Source organism: Taurulus bubalis, assembly GCF_910589615.1.
Source record: "Taurulus bubalis genome assembly, chromosome: 15".
Lineage (NCBI taxonomy): Eukaryota > Metazoa > Chordata > Actinopteri > Perciformes > Cottidae > Taurulus > Taurulus bubalis.
Window position 1 is genome coordinate 12142952 of NC_136603.1, and position 23406 is coordinate 12166357.

The 23406-nt window shown below is 40.4% G+C and overlaps 2 protein-coding genes across 2 annotated transcripts; both read right to left on the bottom strand.

Moving 5' to 3' along the window:
- Positions 1 to 822: 822 nt before the first annotated feature.
- On the bottom strand, positions 823 to 4778 carry cd302 (CD302 molecule). Its single transcript, XM_079231333.1, has 6 exons — positions 4637 to 4778; positions 3617 to 3742; positions 3418 to 3528; positions 2687 to 2869; positions 2564 to 2584; positions 823 to 2457 (listed from the first exon to the last, which is right to left on the bottom strand). Exons 1-6 carry the CDS (start codon positions 4725 to 4727, stop codon positions 2255 to 2257), a joined length of 735 nt encoding a protein of 244 aa, XP_079087459.1. The 5' UTR covers positions 4728 to 4778; the 3' UTR covers positions 823 to 2254.
- A 4916-nt stretch (positions 4779 to 9694) lies between these two features.
- rbms1b (RNA binding motif, single stranded interacting protein 1b) lies at positions 9695 to 23085 on the bottom strand (the record flags this gene model as incomplete). Its single annotated transcript, XM_079231190.1, has 13 exons — positions 9695 to 9841; positions 9933 to 10013; positions 10116 to 10226; positions 10891 to 10941; positions 11230 to 11317; positions 11426 to 11475; positions 11831 to 11946; positions 12483 to 12562; positions 13707 to 13864; positions 16588 to 16679; positions 18224 to 18282; positions 19780 to 19943; positions 23035 to 23085. The coding sequence occupies 13 exons, from the start codon at positions 23083 to 23085 to the stop codon at positions 9770 to 9772; spliced, it is 1173 nt and encodes a 390-aa protein (XP_079087316.1). The 3' UTR covers positions 9695 to 9769.
- Positions 23086 to 23406: the final 321 nt, after the last annotated feature.

Here is a 23406-nt window from a genome sequence, read left to right on the forward strand (position 1 = left end):
ACAGGTATGCCATTTTTACAAATCAGTGTTCCTATAGATTATTGGTCGACAACAAATACTCGCACAACCATCAAACTGATTATCGTTCATGTTTTCGGACCTCATTAACTAGTTGAAGAAAATTTCTCCTAGCAATGTCAGGGAAGTGACTTGACAGAAATGTGAGTCACTGTCCCACCTTGTGGCCAAATCTAGAAATTACCTGCTTGGAGGAAAAGGTTATTGTTATGGTTCTCTAGTAGTGTGCTACATCAAGAAATGTTGGTCCACAAATGCCTTTGATAGTTTATAACTAGATGTTAAAAAGATTGATAGAAAGCACTCAAAAAAAGAGACATACACAGCGGAGATTTAAAGACAACACGTTAGATGACTGACTTCTTGGAAGTCTAAAATTAGATGACTGAGAACATAAAAAAAAGAGAAAAAAAAGAAAAGCGCTTCTCTCAGCTGTGTTCCATCCCGGCTCACGCTGAGATGTCAACAGAGCCACTGGACATTTGAAGGGAGTGGCAATTCTCAGATGACAATGATTTAGATATCCTTTCGGAACCAATTAGACTCTATCCCCAATTTTGGTGTCCCGATTCATCCTTCTTCTCCTCCTCAATTATGCACAACATATATATTGAGCAGAAATATTCTATACACGTAGGATGTCTAATGTAGGGTACTTCTTTTTTCTCAACCTGCGTATTTTTGACACCCAAGGCTTGAAGGCGACATTTTACTTGTAACATATTACTCCAAATGCTTTCTGTTATAATATAATTTTCTGACGCAGATCAATTCAAGAAAAGCTACAACAAGCCCTTCTTATAGTTAAACATACTTTATTAGGAAAAACACACAGGGGCTCGGATCCTGCACAGTTAATCTCAAATATTGCACAATAGCATTCATGCTGTGTAAAGCATACATGTAAAAGTGTACATCAATATCAAAAGGGGTATTTTACACAAGAAAGTCTCTTGGCTTCATTTTTCACTATACCCATCACATAGCCAAATATTGATTGTCTTTAATGTCACAGAAGGACCCATTATTCCCAACACCAAAATCAAGATCACTCTCCTCAAAAGAAAACATAATAATAATATTAATATTAAGATTGGACTTAATGGGGCAGCAAGAAAACACATAAATGCATATCTTTTGACAAGGTAAAGAGTACATAGAGGACAGAAGATCTGTGAAAGGAGACTGTTTTCATAACGGCCACCAAGAACATATTCTAGAATGAATGAAGATGGTTTCATCAGTGTTATGCTTGTTGACAAACCTTGGCTTTACTGGCTATATTCTGGTTGGTCTCACACCGTGTCACAATAGAAATCAAAGCCCGGGACTGAATGCGAGGAAGTTAGCCAGGACCTTTTCTGGCAGTATTAATTCAGGACGGCTTTTTATTTAAAATATATATTTCACCTGGAAAACGATCTGCTTTAAGCGTTGTGCAAATCTGCCTCACTCGCAAACATTTACATGTGTGGAATAACGAGGCGATTTCTCAAACTGTAGCTGGGTTTATCTTCCGATTGAGCTATTTACATGGATGTGCCCTTAATAGCCTGCCATTTCTTTGAATACTACTCCAAAAGGGGACACTCTACTGGTTTGAAAGACATGAACATTACAAAGCAGTCAGGGTCTAACGGGAACATGAGATTGGTTGCATCATGGGATATGTAGAACCCAACATTTTAGGAGCTCAAAGCATACGAGGCACTAAACATCAGGGTGTCTTTGCTGCATCAATTGTTAAATTGATGCAGCAATCTCTCTCTTGTTGGACCCCAAGTTTGTGGCAATGCAAAGCTAAATTACTGAACATTTATAAAAGCTTTGCTCTTTATTTGATCCCTCACTCTTTTCAATGAGCAACAGCAAGTTACTTTTCACATGCAAGAGAAAAAATTTATTCGAGAAATGTGCAGTGCCTGATAATAATGCTGTTACACATGACACATAGACCAGGCTGCTGATGCACAAATCTGAAAAATGTACAGGTGATTCTTTGCTCGTGCAGATGGCAAAAGCAGTAAGATGTTTATGTGCCACAGTGAGACGTTAGTATTAAAAGTAAGCCGGGTGTCAGCTTTCATACAATCACACTACATTAGTCTTGACATTGACATGTGTTAACCCCAAATTACTTCGGTAACTGATTTTTTTTAGAGTGGACTTGGACTGTGCATGAACACCCACCCAGTGAGGAGAGACAGATGCTTCCTGGAAGAGAGACGGCGTTCTCCTACGGCACGCTGTCAGTCTCCTCAGCCTCCACCAGGCAGGAGCGGTCTGTGTCCAGAACTCGGAACGGAGGGTGGTACTCAAATGCCGTGAGGATACTGGAGCCAGGATTGTGCTTCTGGTGCACGCACCAAATAACTACGGAGACTCCCATGATAGCCACCACGCTGAGAATGACCAGGCCGGACAGCAGTGCGCTCGATTCTGGAGGGGAACAAGTAACAATGCAAGGAAGGTCACGACTACAAAAACACAAATTCACTGAGGAATAAGTAAAGAAACGGCAAAAACAGCTCAAAGGTCGACTTACTCGGCTTGACTTCCTCTGCCTCTGAAGAAAAAAAGAAGAAAAAAAGCATTGTGAGGCAAGTGGAACACAATCCCAACCATATTAGTCACATTAGCTAACATCTTTGTGACTGTTAATTCTTACTCTGATCTGTCTCACAGACCACTCCATTCTCGGTCTGATCCAGGCAGCTGACATTTTCCCACTTTCCCGTGTTGCAGTGCATAGCCACACATGTATCCAAGGGCACAAGGTCTGCTGGAGAAGAGCTGTTCTCCCAGTTACTGAATCCTACTGGTTGCTCGCCAAACCACTTCATGTTGTCGCCTGTCAACAAACACCGATCAGTACAATACAGCTGCTACCACAGGGGATGTGAACCTTTTGATTTGCCTCCGGCTTTTCCTCCAGCCCTCACAAACTACACTGAACTGTGTTCCAACACAAAATAATGCATGTTTCCCTCCTCAGGATTTACATTCATTGAAATGTGATTGAGAGTTTCTGGTAGCTTAGCATCCCCCACACGGTGCCTTCAAATAACAGGATTTCCTGAAGTTGTGCCTGGATTTAAAGACAGGGATGAGGTTGATGTGGTCATACAACCTTTCAAAAGAATCTGGCACAACATAGAGAATAGAACCAGCAGACAAAAAAAATCTGAGATTATCTTTACTCTTTAAGCTTTGAGAAAGAACACTTTATAATTATTACCTGAAACGAAACCCTTAAAGATTCAGTGTTGGTTTTCCACATAGTCATCTCCAAATAAATAAAAGTTGTAATTTGTCCTTTTTCATTGTTATATAAAAAAATCACATTTTGTCTTGGTTATCCAGCAGGTTTTCACAGTTCTCCGGTCACATGGTACTTACTGTTTGTGTCATAATACATTCCCAGCCAAATGTTGATATTGTTTTTCCACACCACGGGGCTATATTTAATCACAAAGGCATTCTCCTCAGCGCTCTGGATGGTCAAAAGCTCTGGAAACAAGCAGAGCAATGTATGACAACCAAACCACACACACTGAGAATAAGATATTTTTAAAGATATTTGAAAATAAAAAAGTACCAAATCCTTGGCAGAGGGTTTTTGCTCTCTCAAAAGTGTAGCTTTTGATTTTGTCTTCTTCTCCGTGGATAAAGTGGTAACAGCCGTCTCCAAACGGCACCCAGGTGCGTCCATCTGCAGGGCAGTCTGAGGGGGAAAGCACGGGACAACCCGGGGAAGGAAAGAGTTGACACCTGACCACTTTGGAAGTATTTTTAGCTGAGTGCATCTGTGTAGGAGATTTAACAATGAAATATGTGACTTAACAAACCAACAACTATCCAAACCCCCATTTTAAGATGCTCCAGTACTGCTGCATCATGTCTGGTTGGATTGTTACCATTCTAACCCTAATAAAAAATGCATTTATAAATGTACAGTTGTACTGTAACATATTACAGTACAACTGTAATATTGTTCCAGTACGTGTCTGTGCAGTCGAAAGCACCTTGTGACCACTGTTCCTCTAAATCAGTGCGGGTGGTGTCGAGCCTTTTACAGACAGTTGCACTTGTTGTCGTCGGTCTCGAGCTGCTAGAATAACGCACATTATCTCACAAATGTTATCCAAGACGTCTCATGGTCTCCGTCTTTGTAGCAGTGTTTAATTAAGTTGATCATAAACTTCGTCAGTGGCATTGCTCCACATGACGTTCCCGTTATATTTTAGCCAAGAGGAATGCTGTTCTGCGGAACACCCGCGTCTCAAAGGGAAAACACGGGTTTTACATTTGTGTTTCGCAACGTAGGCTCGCGCACAACTTTAAACTTAGTTCCGTGGACGCTTTAACGTTGGTTGAAAAGTAACGTTGCCATAATATTATGCAACGTCGACATTCAGGGGAATTGGTTAGCGAACAGCGATACGTTTACGGGTTAAAACGTTACACGTCTACCTCCTGGAGGCAAACATGTCGACGGAAACAAAAACAAGCGCAAAGGGCTACACTGACTGTAACAGGCCTGCGCAATGCTACATTCAGAAGGTACAGCCACCGCTTTGCCTGCGGAGAAAATTAGATTAGAGATTTCAACTCTTACCTCCCGACAAAGCCAACTGCAGCTGAACACACAGCACAAACACACCGCCTACTAATGACAGCGAACGGGCATTTGACTTCAGTGACTCCATGACAGCCAGAACGAATGATCATGTAGCATCAAACTAGTTTTCTGACTGTTGCCCGACTGTCTGCAGCAGCAACGTGAGCGAGATCCCACCCACACACACACACACACACACACACACACGTACACACACTCACCCACACAAACACACACGCAGTGCAGCGGCCTCATCGCTTCACTAATACACGCGGTGTAAACCTGCCAATCTGCATTATTTTCACCTTCTTTGGTTTACAAGTTAGTGGTTATACCTGTTGTTGTATTACTTTAACATAATTGGCAGCAACAACACAAAACTGAGCAATTTGTACTATTATTGTATTGTATTTTAAAATACAAACCTCGAGCGCGCGGACAATTTAAAGGAAATTATAAGCGTCCTGGTAATTCAGCCGTTGTGTTCGTATGGTATTATGTATAAAAAAAACAAGCATAAAATACGTTGCACACAGAAACCTCTAGGTGGTGCTGTGCATACAGTGTTCGTCTGACTGAATTGTCTAGATTTGCATTGTTTTATACAAGCTGTTCGTAACACACCCAATGTTCTCTGTAAACTGGTTATTGTTATCACGTGTCCGATGCTGTGCTTAAGTATGTGCTGATATTATGATGACATTGTACACTCGATTCCACCTTCTACCAGTTATTCACAAGTATTTTTTTTAAATGCCCATCTCATACTCATAGTTGTAATGTGTTTGAGGTTCTAAATTTGCTTCAAAATGTATTTGAAATGAATGTTACATTTTGTACATTTATAATGATGTTGTAATTGTTCTTGTTTTAATATTTGTCAGTGGTTGTTTTTTCAACCCTCAATTACAAAACAAGAGGATGCATCACAAGAAGCGTATCCTGTATTAATTTGTTCAAATATACACATAAATGTGCTGCATATAATGAAACATTTCACTTCAAATGTATTATGTTAGTGAGTCTATATTGTCGGCACAGAGCAAAAACTAGTGGGGTTTGACACAACATCATCATGAGCACTTCATAAATGAGGAAAGAAACACATTTAGACCATACATTAACTAAATATCTTTGGGTTATGGACTGTTTGTTGAAGACATTAAGAAAAAGTCAACTTGGACTCTCAGCTTGATAGACATATTTAACGATTTCTAAGTCAACAAAATGCTTCATTGAAAAATATTGTCCAGAAAGTCACTAGTAATTGTCTGTTGTTGTCCTAAACATACTTTATTACTACAAAACATATACTGTATATATGACCTGAAGAATGGAACATTTGTAATCAGTCAGGTGCAATAAATAGGGTTACAATAAGACAACACTGCCTGAATAACCAATCAATATGGTTTGTAAATACTTTTTAGGACATCAGTGTATAGGAAGAAGCAGTCCCCTCTTCCTTCACGGCAGATTCAAATGGGTGTGGCTGTAGGGTGCTTCCTGTCGGAGCAGGTGAGGACGGAGGGGACAGCAGAGAGTTTCAGGGGAAGGCGCTTGTTGTTCAGGGGGAGAGGGGGTTGCTTGTAAGCGCAGGTGGCACACACACACACACACACAGACAGCTGGAGCGTGAGTTTTGCTCCTCGTCTGGAGCTGGTGGCTTCCCGTAGGGTGGCTCAACACCCTGCAGGATACCGTGGGGACCCATCTGCCACGGCAAGGCCTGCTCACAGACGCCCCCATCCACCCACCGTACACCATACTTCCTGATACCCCTAACTCACCATGTCCAGGCCACGTATGTTGTCAACAATACCGTGCAACAGTGTTTATATAATCCATACCAGGTCCTCACCCTATGGCGGGACATATCATAAATACTGTAAACCAACTCAGAGCTAGAGAATAACATCTCGCACAGATTGCAGAATACATTTACTTTATCAGTACTGATACATGGCAGAGCTTAATATCAGTTATTATAATTGATGGCATAGAGGACTGAAACTGTCTGATAGCTATTTGTTATGGAATAAGTGTAGTGTTTGTATCTTTTCATTAATTAAATTATCTTGCAATGACATCACAGTAACTTTTTTGTCCATGGCAGACTATTTCTTGCCAGCCGTAAGAGATAATGTCTCATTAATTCAATGAGTGAATCGCTGAAATATTGGTTCATGTATGTGTAAGGTAGGAGATGTCACATTAATGAGTCTGCTATCTGGAAGAAAAATGACAGCGAACTGACCTCTGTTAGCACCTGCGTTGATGGGGGACCTGAACAGATGTTTCCATTTTTGTGTTTTTGAACTTGTCAATGGAAAACCACTCAAGTATCTTTTAATTCGTCCCATGTTTAAAAATAGCAATGAAGATAATGAGATGTTTCAAACTGTCTGAAGAAAGTTAATTCATTAAAGCATGCATATTTTCAAAATGTTGCTTAAGGCCAGATTCCTTATTAAAGATAAATCAAAATGTGAGACAGTGCTTGGATTCCAGCCCTCTGAGGCTGCAGCCAAGCTCCAGTAACAACCATCATCATGTTCAAATTTATTGTTCAACCATTTACTGGACGATAACTCACATGATGCATTTACATAATTGCATCATCAATCCAAGGTTAGCGACCTGCTATACTCAATAAAATGTAAAACGGGTGTAATCGGGATTCAAGACGAAGAACAGTAGCTCTCCTCAACAATAAAGACAAGAGGTACCATGTATTAAAAGTTGAAAACTTCGAAAATGTTTATTCACAAATGCCAAAGAAATGAAAAGAAAAAACCTTAGGCGACCTTCTACTGAAAAACAAACAAACAAACATCTTTGGCTTAAACAAACACTACAGAACAAAATTACAGAGGAACGATTCCTTAAACTGTACATCCATGTTACCACTGTCAATTGTGTGGCACAAGATAAAAAAAATAAAAATCAAAAAACTTTCATATATCTCTATGAAAATTTCCTCAAGCTTTCTGTACAACAATTGTCATAAATTAGAACTCTTTTTTTTTATAACTTAATGACTGTTCAACATGGTGGATACTTTTCTTAGGTGCACCTCTGCAGCTCTTGACCCAGATACTATGGCACTTGGTTTGGACGCCACTAGCAGCATTGACCTCACAAGACAGAATTATTTGCAGTCTCAGGCGTTACACAGAAATCTCAAGCATAATCACAGTGGCCCTTTACGTTGGTTCCCACCCAAGCTGACTACAGAGGAAATGCTGCTGCTCGTTTGCCGAGACCCCGGACAAAGCAAAACACATGTTTATTACGTTTTGTTGACATTGTTGGTCTTTACCATGTTAAAATCAGCCTCTGGAATCTATTGCCATAAAAGCAGCAGCTTTTTTTTTTTTTTAACCATGAAACCGAGTGTGTGAAGATGAGTAGAAACATGTTGTCGCCATACTGATTACAACAATACATCATTTAAAAAATAGGTCTAAAGGAAAATCTAAAAGTATTCAAAACAACCTATGAGGAAATAGCTGTTAAGTGGCCAGCTCCAGAGCGTGGCATTTGGTCTGGAAGGGCGGGCTGGACCTGCTAACCCGACCTAGTACAGAGGAGAAAGAAAACTCTGAGGTAGATAGCTGGTTTGACTGACCACCAGGTCGAATCACAGGCTTATTGGAGGACCATAATCAAAAAGCCTGCTTTAATCAAAAATGATCAGACTTTTCTTATTTATTTTTAAGTTATAGCACTATCTTTTCAAATTGATACTCATTTCCATTTTTCAGTAAGTATTAAATTAATCTCTTGTTGGATCCAGGGCTTCATGTATGCTTGTGTGTGTCTGTACTATTACTTATGGAACTGAATGGAACTGTACAAAAAAGGCACACTGTCCAAACTGCAATCTAGTTTGCAGAGTCACTTGCATCCTGGTTAAAGAGACACAGGATGTCCTCAGTGGTACTAGCGCACAATCTTTGGTGAAGTAAACTACATTTGAAAGTGCCTAGTTTGTTTGTTTCCTGTCAAAGAGCGAGGTGCAATACAATATACATATTCCTCTCATTTAACCCCCCAACTCGCTGAAATTTGCCTAAATTCTATAACAAGGCCTTGATGAGTTGTTTTTTTTGCACAATCGTAAGTCTAAGTTTTCTCGTTAGCTTTTCAGTTAGAAGTGAAAAAGACACACCCCATAAAAATAACAATGAACATCACCCAAAAAGACAAAAAAAAACACAACCAATAAACAAAGTAAGTTTGCCCTCTCATTCCCCACCCCATTAATTTCAATATCAGCTAATCTACAATACCAAGTAATCAAAAAGGCAAGATTCAAAAGGGAACACATTCCAACATCCAGAAACATGTAAGGTTTTCTTGCTAAATAAATATTACCTTCAATAAAATCATCAGATGTGGAGTCATTTCATTTAAAATGTTTTCCTAAAATGTCCATATCAGTTTGGAGGGGAAAAGCAATAGCATGTCCTACATAGCTCATGTCCAAGGCAACAGCTCTCACCATTGTTTTGCTTATTGTTGCTCTCTGTGGTGTTCTGTGCAACTACTGTTAAATAGACAGCAAGATCAATCTAAAGTACTAAGATAAATCACTTAACAAGAAAACAACAAGTAACACTTCACCATAGCAAAACTCACACAGCAAGCACAAAAACATAATTTTCAAAATGTTTGGCTGAAAAAAAGTCCTCAGAATAAAAAAAAAAATCTGGAAATATTAAAAAGACATTTACTATCATGCACTTTGAACAACTAGTCACATGATTCATCCTTGTATCCTGTGGCAATCCTTGATAAAAAATAAACGTTTTCTAGTATGAAAATAAAACTTTTTCAAATCACACAAATTACAAATTTGTGTTATTATTCATATATATATATATATATATATATATATATATATATATATATATATATATATATATATATATATATATATATATATATATATATATATGAATAATTTGAACTGAATTAACTCAGATATTCTCTATGAAAATGATACCAAAAATAGTCTCACTTAAACATTTGCAGAACATGTGCAAAACAGTGAAAACGATCCTTAGCATCCGTTGCATTTGTAGACATGATTGTTTTAGCGGTTGTCCAAATGTTACCTCAGCACTACTTTGTTTGTTGGTAGGAATATGGAGAATGATTTCCAGATGAATCCACTTGTGACTGTGCACCATTTTCCTGGAACGGAAAATAACAATGAGCTGCTGTTTTAAATCCTGATAATGCTTTGCACACAAACATCGGGCTGCACATATGTTGATCCACGCACCTCGACAGGAACATTTGGTGTCTGCATGTGTGCATACTGTGGCATATATCCTCCTTGCATAGCTGTGTTGGCGGCCATGAACTGCACAATGAATGAGATAGATGAGATGAGTTTAATGGAACACCCTTATTTTCAAATAAGTATGCGTGAACTCATTTCTGATCCCATGTAGAGTTCACTCACCGTTCCAGCACTGCCCAGAGAGAGATGACTCATCTGCTGCGCAAGAGGAGCCATCATGGAAGTAGGCTGTAGTGACATAGATGGGTCCATAGAGGGCGATATCACAGTACCCTGGAAGAAAAGTGTGCCCAGATGAGAGGAATGTATGCAGCTTTTGTAAAGCACACAAAGTCACTTAGAGAATATTCTTGTTATACCGAGATACTCTTCAAAAACATATAGCTTAAAGAAGATAGAATGTCACAAAAAGTATGCAGAATATCTGGGATGTATATGCACACATGTTTTATTGTTGCATGATTAGATTTCAGGCAAAGAGTAACAGTAATCTCAGGCTTCACATCTAATGCCCACACCAGAAGGTGAGATGTAACAAGCTGAACAAGTTGTCTATGAGCATCTTGGCTGGCCTGATGCATCTAGCAGTGTTTTTCTCATCTATGCTGGCTCATTTTCAAAGCACGAAAGGAGTCTTCTCTCTTAGTTCAAACCCATCTGTGATAAAAAAATATTCGGCATCTGTCATCAAATACACTGCTTCACATAGCCTCTCCAAAGCAGTCGTTTTTACATTCCTATACAAACACTTTAGTACTGTAAATCCTCGAGGATCAGTGTTACCTTATGTGTAACTACTACTCTCCCATACTGTGTCTGTCTGTTTACAGAATTTGTTTTCTATTCTGTTACAACAAACAGAGGGAAATGTTTGGATTAAATAGAAAAGGGAAAATAAAGTTGTGACGATGAGAAGATTGAGAGATTCTGTTCTTACTGGGTGCTGCATGATGTAGGGTTGATGGGACACCCAGGATGGGTTCTGCACCTGGAACACCACACAAACACACTCTGTAAACACACTGACATTGAACAGCTGCCTTTTCCAGAGATCACATGCTACTGTGACTGGCACGCCAACAAGCATGAAAGGCCACTGTGGCCTTTGTCACATATTTAATCCACACCTCAAAAACCCCAGAGGACAAGTCTCTGAATCACGAAGACACACATGAGCTGAGTCACTGCATGTAAACTGATGAATGCAATGTTTTGTCTTTTTTTGCATTACAGTATTAAAAGCTACAGATCTGTCATTGAAGGGAGGGACTCAAACCTGGTATGTTGAAAGCGGCGACATGTAAGGAGACATGGATGTTTGAGCGATCATCCTGTTTGAAATACTGTATGCGGGTGGAAAAAATCTGAGGACACAGAATAAAGTGGAATTCAATCAAATAACAAAGTAAGTTAAGTACATTACATTTTATACTGACCACGACAGAGCGATCTAATCTGTGGTTGTAGCTTACCCATTTTGCATAGCAGCTGCACTGGGGTCATATGTGAGTGTCATTCCAGCCTGGAAACAAAAGAAGTCACAGGTTTGGCAACTAAACAGAAGCACGCAATACCAACACCAACATCATCTTATGACGTACGTTGTCTATCTATTGTGCTCACACCTGAAAAAGGGCACCCTTGACTACAAAATACTTCATAATAAACAGCAAGGAGCATAACCTTGATTACAACACAATAAGAATCAGTAGCTACTAAAATGATCCATGTAGCAACACTAAACAATAATGTCAATCTAAAGTGCCTCTGCTTTTTTTCATCAACATTTGTTTTACTCTGTTGTGTATCATTCAACATTTAAGATTCACCGGAAATGTGTCCTTTATATTTATAGATTGGTTCCCAGCACCACTTACCAGTCTGTTGTCGCCGTCCCTTCCCCAACCACGACCAATCAGGCCAAATTTATTGTGACTTAGTCGCTTTTTCTGTCCACCATCGGCAAACTTGCACAGCAAAGGTTCAGATGGTGCTAAAGAAAGATAAGTGGCGAGAGAATAAATCAAAAAGGTTTGCCTTAAACATTATTACACACACGTTGCTGTCTGTTATTGCTTGCTATACAGTCATTCCCTCCCTGAAGCCTGGAAGTGCACATTTACTAGCCAGCCTGGGAATGCAGACATCCAACTTGGCAGCTGTGAATCTGTAATCCCCTCCCCTTCCTAAAGGAGGCAAGGCCAGCAGAGACTATTTCAGTCTAATAATCCAATTAAAAAGCTTAGAGAGGGAGCGGAGGCCACACAGAGCAGCTCCCTCTCACGTTTTCTTTGTCTGTGCTCTTCCCCTTAGGGCCGAGAGTATATGAGCAGCAGACTCGCTGACTCCAGCTGGAGGCAAGAATCTTTTGGCTGACCACTTCATCCTGCCCATTAACACTGTATACATTAGAGCCATTATAAGATAAATCCAGTTATTTTCTTTCACATATTATGTAATGGTATGGCGGTTAAACTAGGATATTTGACATGCTTCCTAATGATAAGATCATTATACTGGAAGTCTTACCTGGAACACCTGCAGGTGTCTTAATAAACTTCCCATTGAAGTGAGAAATGACTGCATCACATTTCTCAGTTGACTCCATCCTGAAGTTATAAAAGACACACAGGGCATAACTAAATTAGTGAACTGATTTATTCCTGTCTGTGTAGAAGAGGTGGTTCAATATCAAAGGTTGCAAGCCCAAAGAGTACATTTGTTGTAATAAAACTTGTGTTGTCTCCATCATTTGACCACATAGATCTATTAGCGCACACCCACTCACACAAACTTTCCTATGATGCATTATGATATATGTAAATTATGACCCTGGCCAGGTATTTCCATCAAACGTCAGGTTGTGCAAGTACGGAAGCTGGAAGCAAACATTGCTACTATAATTAAATCACCCAGTCATTATAAAACCATTTCTTATACGCCGTTTCCATTTGTCCATACATGAACAGTTCTCTCTGCCTTTTTCTCATCAACATAGCTATGTGTACTGAGGTATTATTTTTTTAGAAATCAAACCTATTCTACATTGAACTGCATGGGGAACTTTATACTGAGAAATGAGCAAACCCCAATGTGTTTGAAATCTTTTTATACAATTGGACATTTTTAAACGTCACTTTATCATTGGTAGTTGGTATTACCGATCCCTTGGTGTCGTTAACAGTATTGTATCTTGAAAGCCACATTTCCCCTCATCTTTGTTGTCTCATGTTGTAAAGGGGATATTGCCACTTGTCTCCCTTCCCTGACAATCCTTCCATTTCACTGGTACATCCATCCATTATCTAACCACTTATCCTGTGCAGGTCCCAGCTGAAATTGGGCAAAGGCAGGGTACACCCTGGACAGGTTACCAGTATCTTATAGGGCTGACATACTATATACAGACAGACATCCATCCATTCACGCTCAAATCAGCTGCATGTCTTTGGACTGTGGGAGGAAGCCGGAGAACCCGGAGGGAACCCACACTGCCATGAGAAGAACGTAAAAAACTCCACACAAAAGGCCATTGCTAGCCCCCACACCACCACCGCATGTCACTGGTCGCACAGTGGTGATGTTTCTCTTTACTGCAGTAAAGGGGTCTCTATATTTTGTTTAAATCATACCATTGTGTCATATTTGACATATTTAAAATGCTATATGTGGCACCAGTAAAAAGAAAAAACAATCTCTTAACATTGTTTCAGGACCAGGAGTCATTGACAACAAATAATACAAGGCTCTGACCTTGCAAAGCCTACTCCTCTGCTGCCGCCACTGGAGTCCCTCAAGACGCGAGTGGATATGACCTGGCCAAAGTGCTTTAACATGTTCTCCAGTTCCTGCTCATCCATAGACATAGGCAAGTTGGAGATGTACAAGTTTGTTGGGTCTTGTTCTTGTTGCTGGACAGGGAAAAAAGGGGAAAGAAGAAGCCAGAGGTAATGTAATTACACTATAGGAAACACACCTGGAATACACAAAAACATTCCTTTGTGGTCTCATATTCCCACTGGCTTTAGTAACAAAGAGGAACAGAGGAGGGAGTTTCCTTACAATTCCATATCATGTATCCCTGGAAATGGCTAAACGTTTAATAGACTTCTAAAAGGGATATTAGTAATGGGGTTAACATGTTTCTGCTTCTTTCCGTCGGTCTCTGTTGGGGGTTTTAGGTAGTAAAGGGTCAGTGTGAGCAGTGATGAAAAGACATTTGCATGCGGCCCACAGTGGCTTGAGGCTCACATCAGCTGATTTCTTTCTGTATTTTAATAGCATCAGCAGAAACAGAAGACACGGAAACAAGTCCCTGGGTAGCGGCCTCCCACCATAAATATTCATCAGCGTTGTGTTATTCAGAGTCAGCTACAGGGACAGGTTGATTTACTAAACGTAGTACACTGGCAGTAAAGTCAACTCTTCAAACAAAATGGTGAACAAATATTCAACAAAACACAGGGAAGGACTCCAATCAAAGGAGTTTGTCCTGAACACAAATGGAAGGAGAGATGGGATGATGGAGTGAAAGCAAAAGAGAGCAGGAGACCGTCAGTCATACTCCTACCCAAGAGTATGCATGACAAAAGGAGGGAAAACAACATGGCAGTGAGATAAGACATCTGTCTGTGTTTTGAATAGGTCACCACCCATCAATCAGTCCTTAACTGTGACTAACGCACATTTGGTGAAGAAGAGCTGATGAAGATGGATGTGGCTGATGGAGGGGGGCTACTCTTTGACTTTCAAGTATATACTTTTACCTTTATTTAACCCGGATGTATTAGGTTAGACTGTCTGCTTCTTGTTTAGGAACAAAATACCCAACATTCCCACCCGGTAAGTGCCCACTACCGCCTGTTGGGCACTCAGCAGCTCCGCTGAAGCAATTGGGAATTTGAGTGTCTTTCTCAAGGGCGCTAACAAGTGTGGCAAAGAGGGAGTGCTACTCTTTCACTTCCTCTGCCCACATTTAGCCTGCTGATCCAGAGATTGGACTGTGACTTTCCGGTCACAAGAAACAATATTAAACAATGCTATTCATCTATTAATGCAAGTCACGCAGCTTGATAAAAACATCTAAAAGAATTCCATGATATACAATGTTGACTACACTAGTAACTTCTTCTACACATGTGCATTAGGTGAATCCCTTATATACATACATACATACAGAGAAAGGGAAGCACATAATCAAGTATTACAAGACATGCATTGGAATAACATATGGTAAAAAGAAGGGAAACTCTTATCTGGCCACTTCCCACCAACTGCCTTTGAAATAATAATGAGAGAAAGTCCATTAAGGGTGCCAAGGCAGATAAAAACAGGAAAAGGGACCTTTGTCAGAGAGTCCATTAAGCCCAAACAAGCTTCAGCAATAGTGAATAATATAATAAAGCTGGAGAGAAAGGCTCACACTTTATAATGGCATTTACCTTCCACAATACAAAGATTAAACTTCAGCATGCCCCTTGGAGCTGCTCTATTTTAATTAAAAAAGTAAAATGGGTGCACAGAGGCATGTCAAGAAGCTCTACAGATCCCCAGACAGGGAAATGAGGCAAAGGCTTCTTGCCTAGTGTCGTATAGGAACTAATTTCCCCTGACTGGTTCCTGTTACCATAACAACACATACAATTATTTACTTCCTTTTTTGATGTCAGAGAGTGTAGTAAAGTAATACAGTCCGACTTTATTATCTAAAAATCTCCTAAAGCTGGATCTGTAGTGTGTTAATGACGGTCTGTCCACAACACATTGGACACCTTTAATGCAATAGTTTGATCTATTTCTTTAACATGAGAATCTACTGTAACTCTGATTTGTCCAGAAGAAGAAGATTTTCTTTTTGTATTTCCTGCAGTCTCTGACAATGTTTTTTACATATTTTCAGCATGCAGCCTCATTTGCTGCAAGTTCATTTTTGCAAGGTTTAAGTAACATTATCTTTCAGGGAAATGGAATGTATGTGTACGGGTGCTTTGGAGGAGACAGAAAGACTAGCTAGCCTCCGCTCACTAAACATGTCCACATGGTGGATAATGTCTCTGGTACATCATCCCACTGTCAGCCACACTGACTGATGGAGGAGTGAATGAGACAAATGAGAAAGACGGAGCACCATGCAGAGGGCAGCATGAAAAACAGCATGCTGTTATAATGGTACAGCTAATGTCTCAATAGAACACTACAGTTGTTGTGTCAAAACAAATAAGTAACTGGCATTGTGACCTGGCAGGTCATTATATATCAAACAGACACTTTCACTATTTACACACAAACTGAGACATTCAAACTTCAACAACCTTGTGCACATTTGTCCCATTGCTTCTGAAAATGTCCTTCAGTTAAGCTGCTGCTAAATTGTACCTGAAATCTAATTTCCCCTCCATAGACACAAACTGTATATTTACTGATATCATGCTTCATGAATCAACTCTCAGAGTCACTACCGAGTACAGACCAAGGCCTGGGGAGCATACACTCTGCAGTCAAGGATTCTAGTCCTGCGCTCTAATATCACGACGATTAGGTTTAGGTTTCCTCGCCAGACAGATGGAAGAGAAACAGGGTTACTAGGTGACGTGTACGAGCGTGATATCAGGATTAGACTGCAATGAATCCTCACCTTTGCCATCTGAGCTTGGACACCAGTGGTCTTCAGGGCAGCCACAGCTTTCTGAGCAGCGCCAGGGCTGTCAAAGTCCACAAAGCCATACCCTGAGGAGACAAGCAGCAGAGTTAGGACAATGTTCTATACAGCAATCACAAATAAACGAGTGAGCCTCAGTGTTGCGTGGGCTAACTTATGCCTCTACGTGGTGGATGGTGATGGGTTGTGGGTTCATTAGTAGGTATAACATGTTGCTAACAAAGCTTTACATACTGTGGCTCACTATGTGCATTTACAATGTGTATGTATGCATGTACCTTTGCATTATATTGGTATCTTTAACTGTGTTTACATAGCATTTAAGCGCACACGCATGTGTGTGTGCGTGTGTGTGTGTAAGGAGAGGTAGAAAAGCGCTGTGAAAGCAGATACCAGTGTGACGTTCATGGCTCAGGTCAGCTCTTTGTTCTGGGGGGTACAAACAGGGTGACCCTATGGCTCCTAACCTCTACTGCAGCTGAATATGTCAGGGCGCTTTCAGCTGAGTCACATTGGTACTCAAAGTTCAAAGTGAATCCTTGTCTTGTGCAGTGTCTCAACTTGCGTTCTTGCATACTAACACTTGCTATTTGAGTACATAAGTGAGTTCACACTGACACGTATGGCCAAATGCACCCAGACGGTGTACTCATACGAGTCATAAAGTTGTGTGTGGAAGGCTGGACACTCCTCACCCTTAATGGTTGTCATCTAAACTACGAAGCTGAAAGGGAGGGACCACCAAACTTGTAAAAAGGGCAGCTTAGGAAGCTGCAGTGGTTGCGTTTGCTACGGTGAACACCGCACTATTAAAATGGCGACAGAGACGGTGGCGTATTTTCCACCTCGCGTGAAACAGGGAGCACAAACACAAGCAAGGAAAAGTAAAATAAAGTTATTTCTTATTCAGTTTCAATAGAGTTGTCAGGTGAGCGAACAAGCCGGCAAATACTTTGGCGGGGGACATTCGCTCAAATGTTGTCCCTATTACTCCATCCGGTTGTAATGTGCCATTAAAACAAAGAAAGAAGAAGAAACGGTCAAATGTTGCGTTTATCATTTCTGGTAAATGCGCAACAAGTCTGTTTGATTCGTGACAACACTGCCCTGTCAAAATTCAGTCACGGTCTTTGACAGTGTCCCTTTTCACTGAGAGCCACCAATGAACTTGCTTCTGTATAATCCAGAAGAGAGTGACAACATTCTCTTAATCCATCAGCACGAGGGAGACTCAGTGAGTCTACAAGAAATGGACCACGCCCAACACGGTCACTCAGCAGAAAGAGGAGGAGTCGGCCACTTCTTCCCAGGAAGCACCCAAAGCAGTGACAAACCGACAGACAGGGCTGAGGCTTAAAATAACATCAGCTGGGAGGCAGCCTGAGGCAGCCTGGCTGTCTGTTTCCTGACTTGGCCGGATCATCTGACACAACTGCATAGCTGTTGAATGAATGTTTTGACACATTGGATGTCTACCAATGTTTTAGAACATTCTGGAATTAGATTCTCTCTTGAGGTGTGAAAATCCTGCAGGTAAATTCCGTGATGAATACGTAATCGGAGGACAGCTTAAAGAGGGCAGTGCTGGAAAGAGAAAAACAGCTTCACACACCTTTACATTTGTTTGTCGTCTTGTCCAGGATGGCCTTTGTTGATACAATTTTACCATACCTAGAAGGGAGGAGCAAGAAGGCGAGGCATTGTTAGCTGGATTATTATACCAGACTGAGCCAGTCATAAAACAAGCAGAGAGGGAGGAGGGTTGAGCAACAAACTATGACATCACTGTAAAAATATGAGAAACAGGAAGTGGTTGCCATGTGGTGCTGAAAATCCCCACCATGTGAGTGCCAAGTTAAACAGTCCTTTTTAAAGTGAACCACTATATGAAATATACTGTATAGTATATTTGTGTTGTTTTCAATCTGCACAGTTCAGAAGAGCATTTTCAAAATTGGGAGTGATGTACTGTGCATAGGCTTCTCTTCAAATATATTTCCTTCAATGTGTGTTTTCCATTTGGCCAACTACAGTGGATTCATTCAGCCCATAGGTATCATGTTAAAAATGACCTCTATAATCTACGGTGACCGTGATAAATGCCACGATGTACTCTGCAGTTAACCAGAAGGGTAATTTAGCCAGGGGTTAGGATAAATGGTAAAATGGGTCTAATTGCATGAATTTATGACCTTTTCTTCATCTGAACTCAAATCTCAAATAATTTGTGCCTTTAGCATGTTTGCTCTTGCACAACCTTCAAAATGTACATAGGAAGTGATTATCAGCACATCCAATATTTAGCTCACATTTGAAGTCAGAAATATTTCTTTACATTAAAAAAGTAAAAATATACAATGGCATTTAGGTTGTACTTCAATCTAAAGTTCTCCCATTTGAGGATCAGTACATCATTTAAAGTAAAGCATTTTGATGATAGCAATTTTCAATATAATAAAATAAAGAAGAATAACTGCTGAGGCCACTTTCAATATGTGATACATTTCTAAAGATACAATGAATGACTTTGCAGCTTTGAAGACAGAGCCACAATAAATAAAAGCCAATAAAATCCTAGGAGGCACCAAAGTAGTCTCTCTGCTTAGCAAATATAAGTCATTCAGCGCACAAAGAGAACTGTGGAAGAGCCCAATGATGACAATATCTCTCCTTTATCCACACACACACACACATGATATATGGAACCTCTGCTACTTTGCCACACATGCTCATGATGTACACTTTGGCCTGGTTTGGTTTCTCAGGCGTCTCATCACTCTGGATGGTCTAAAACTACTCTATTCTTCATAAAAAGATGATACAATCTTAAATTATTTCTTGGAAGATATTTAAACTAACCTATGGCTCAATTTGTCATTCAAAGTCAGCTCATTAGAAAGGAAGAAGGTATTACTATAAGCTACAACAAAGTCAAAACTATTTTCTAATGTTTTAATAAAATAAGTGTGCAACTTTACTCATAAAATATGCATATTTACATCTCACCTTTTACATGTTTACACCTTATTTGTACTTTAATAAATGTGTGTCAAACAAATGACTGACACTGCTAATTCTAACTGCTCTCTAAAACTCTGAAACTAAGTAGGCCAAAAAGTCAATGGCTGATCAATAGCAGATAATGATGAGAGGAAGTGTGGTACTCACGGCTGACAGAGCTTGACCAGGTCATGGTCTGTGGTTGAAGGGGACAGAGCTCGGATGTAGAGGTTGGTTTTGCTGAGCTGGTCCCAGCCCGCAGTGCTACTGCTGCTGCTGTGGTTGCTCGGGCTGGGTGGAGCCATGGGGTGTGACGACGGGGCAACAAGTGGCTGGAATACACCGAAAAAACGAGGTTGAATTCAACTTCAGAATGGGTGGTAATGAAATACTATTGTTCGTAGTCATGGCTCAAAGTTCTCAGGTCTACATGAATGATTCGGCTCCACCCACAACCAGCATCCCTAATGGGTGTGGTCGAGTGTCGTCAGTATACTGAGAGACCCTGGAGTACACTTGTACATTACTGCAGCAAGGGGAGAAGGTGAACCAGTGGAGGTCAGCAGAAATAAGCTTGTTATGGGGAAGTTAAGCTACTCTTAAAACCTGCAATAACACATTTTGCGGCCACATTGGGGCAGCAGTTACAAGCTGAATATACAATATTGACATATTTTCCCCTTAAAAAGTTGATATTACAAACAGTTGCTTATATATTACACATTCGGCACATACAGAGAAACATTAGCATCCATTTACAGTTGCGTTTCTGGCAATCTGTTGAATGGAATACCAACACGCCCTCTCTTTTAGCTCTGTATTGCTCTCCACCAACTCCTGAGGGAAATTAGTACGCTGCAAAAGGCTCCAGTATGTTCACCAACTGGCTAATAACTTTGTCTGTCTGCTGATTGGTGCTGAGCGAGCAGCACACAGTGGGTTTTTAGAGCTTTTTAGAGCTGATAAAAGCTGGCTCTTGGGTCTGGAAAATGCGGGAGATATGAAGCAGATAAACATGATTAGACGTCTCTCTGTGCATGATTTCACGTATACAGACAAACCAATAAAGGCCTGTTGTGTTCCCTCACCAAGTCAGGCAGATATAGTCACATATTAGTCATTAGTACCACGTTGGTTTCTGTCCAGTGTGAGGATTACTTTTTGACAGAGCAGTGATCCATATCTGCGGAACAATCTCCATCCCACCTTCGCAGTCAGCACAATCAGGGTCCACAGGGGCTTGTAGCTTCTTAACCTTTGCACTCGCACTTATGAGCAGCTTTATAAATATGCTCAGAATGGTTTGAATGAATGCTGGTATTCATCGAAGAAAAATGAATATATAGTTTTATATATATTTTTACTATATCTATAGTTTTGCTCTGAGATTATATAATACTCAGTCATCAACTGGCACTGTGATTTTCGTTTTTTTTTTAAAGTCTTTACAAGACACAGATGTCGTAGCTCTCCCCTTCAGGGATTTGTCTTCTTTACTCTCCAACACTGATTACTCCCCTGTCCCCCCACACAACCCCCTCTCTGAGGAACCACAAGCTGAGAGGAAGCTGATGGAATCCCAAGCATGAAGTGGTGACAGGATTGAGCAACCCAAGTCAGGACGAGAGGATCTTCTCCTGTGACCGACTAGTCAACAGCCTCACATGCCTTCCCCGTGAAATAAGTCTGACTTACTGTTTACCAAGTCCTCATTTCTTCCACCACAACAACCAGTTATCTGCTCTCTTAAGAATTGGTCTGTGTCACAAAGTTCAAATAATGAGCTTGCTTTCAGAATATGGTGCAAACAAAATAGTTCTGCCCTTCAGTAATCGCCATAAAGCCAAATGCAATAATGTAGCTACTGTTGCTACATGAATAGGTGACAAAGGAAGAGTAGTCACACAAGATTTAGCATTTCTTGGAAAATGAAAGAAAAACCTTATCAACATACTGCACTACTGTAATGTGAAATATGTCACAGTTGCTCTCATGACAAGCACTCATTTACAAACAATATAACTGTGGCAAGACTGCAAATAGATTTTCCTAGACTAGTCAGGCTCCAAACTTACGCTGAATAAACCTCAGTTTGGCACCAACATCTTATTTCAAAAAGACCTGGTGCCAAAGTAAAGGTGGCATGTGTCATCATACTAGTTCGGTCTCAATCAACAAAAAAGGGATTCTTAAATAGTAAATGCTGAATTATTAACAGGACCTTATTTTATTTTTTTAAGCTGCAGCTATTTCCTTTTAGATGCTATGGAGATTTTAAAAAACGTTGTCTTCCATACAAACATCTTTATGTAAGCAACTACAACAAAAACAGTAACAACCTGAACTGTATTGGGCAGGACATATGAAAAATAAACACAAACTAAATGTGGAAAATCAATGGGTCAAGGGGTTTTAGGTCTGGAAAAAACATCCATGATGTATCATATTAAACTTGTACTGCTACAATAATGCAATAGTTCATAACATGAGAACCAGCAGCACACAAGACAAGTCAGTCTTTTAAAGAACGTTTGTCCCAGAGCCCTGAGCTACATGTTCAGTCTGGGCTTCAGGTGAGTGCAACTTCCCTTTTCTGGAGGCCTGGAAGAAAATGTTGTTTTCATACACGCAGCTGGACTGTGAGAGACTGTGATGGGGAGAGGACGGCATCTTATCAGCCAGCCCCAGACCAGCAGAGCCTGTCATATCCGAACTGGAAATACGCAGAGCTTCCAGTAACAGGCCTCGCCCAATGGAGCTCGAGCCACAGGATAACAGCATGAGCACTTCAAAGTAAATATGCTTATTCAAATCTTTTGGCGAAAGGGAGTTTTTAAGAAGAAGAACATCGTGAAGGAACATCCCATACTATTATTCTGGAAAACTAATTTGCAAGCGAAATGGGGTGTATGAGTTACATTTGAAAAAGGTGACATTTGGTTTAAAATAACTGAAAATGACCAAATAGAAGTCGATCAATGTTCACTGGTCCAAACTAAGCAAGAATACTACACTATGGAAATCTCAAACATCTGTTCGGTCGAGTTTCTGTGAAGTGGTGTTCACTGCCTAGCTCGCGTGCACTTTATTTGTAATCCAAAACATGGAGAAGACATTTTTTGCTCCTATTAAATACAGCATCCACTGGGGTTATAGGCCTGTATCTCTCCGGCAGGCCAGCAGGTATTCTCAGTATGCATAGTGGCCTATCTGAACGCTTCATCACACACAGGAACACAACACTGCCGTTTCAAATTAACGTTACATAAGTAGCCGAAACCAAAATAAGTTTTCTTTCTGTTTGAGCGTCGACTATAAGTTTATTTAGGCTGCGCGCTGCTGTCAGATATAGCTTTTTAGCGACTTCTATCAGCTTTGTAAGCCGTATTATGTCTGAAGGCTGGTAGATTTGAGCGTGTTTACCTGTTTGCGATACGGAGTCCTGAGTGGGTTTCCAGAATTAGCAAAAATCATCCTCAATTCGAACGGGGAGGGTAGTTTTTTTCTTCCAGTAAAGCTACAATTGTCTAGATAAATACATAAAACTCCTTGTAATAAGTAGAGAATTATTGGGCATGGATATCCTCCTTACTCCGCTGAAGGACACAAAAATAGAACTCTATACATATTATCTGTATACATATCCTTATTGTCGTCGTCTATCCTGCCACAGAAACCTCCGTAAATTGTCCCAACTTCGATTGCCCAGCCCCGTTTGTTTGACTGGCTTCATTGATTTGCAGTCAGCGCTGCGCAGGACAGACGCTGCCACGGTGGGAGAAACCATTCTGCCAT

Excerpts from the sequence above, each read along its gene's own strand:
- cd302 (XM_079231333.1), bottom strand. The coding sequence starts at position 4,727 with ATGGAGTCACTGAAGTCAAATGCCCGTTCGCTGTCATTAGTAGGCGGT. Across the intron at positions 3,743-4,636 it reads GCAGTTGGCTTTGTCGGGAG|ACTGCCCTGCAGATGGACGC; the intron begins GTAAGAGTTGAA and ends TTTCCCCCTCAG. Across the intron at positions 2,585-2,686 it reads GGTCTGTGAGACAGATCAGA|AGGCAGAGGAAGTCAAGCCG; the intron begins GTAAGAATTAAC and ends TTTTTTCTTCAG.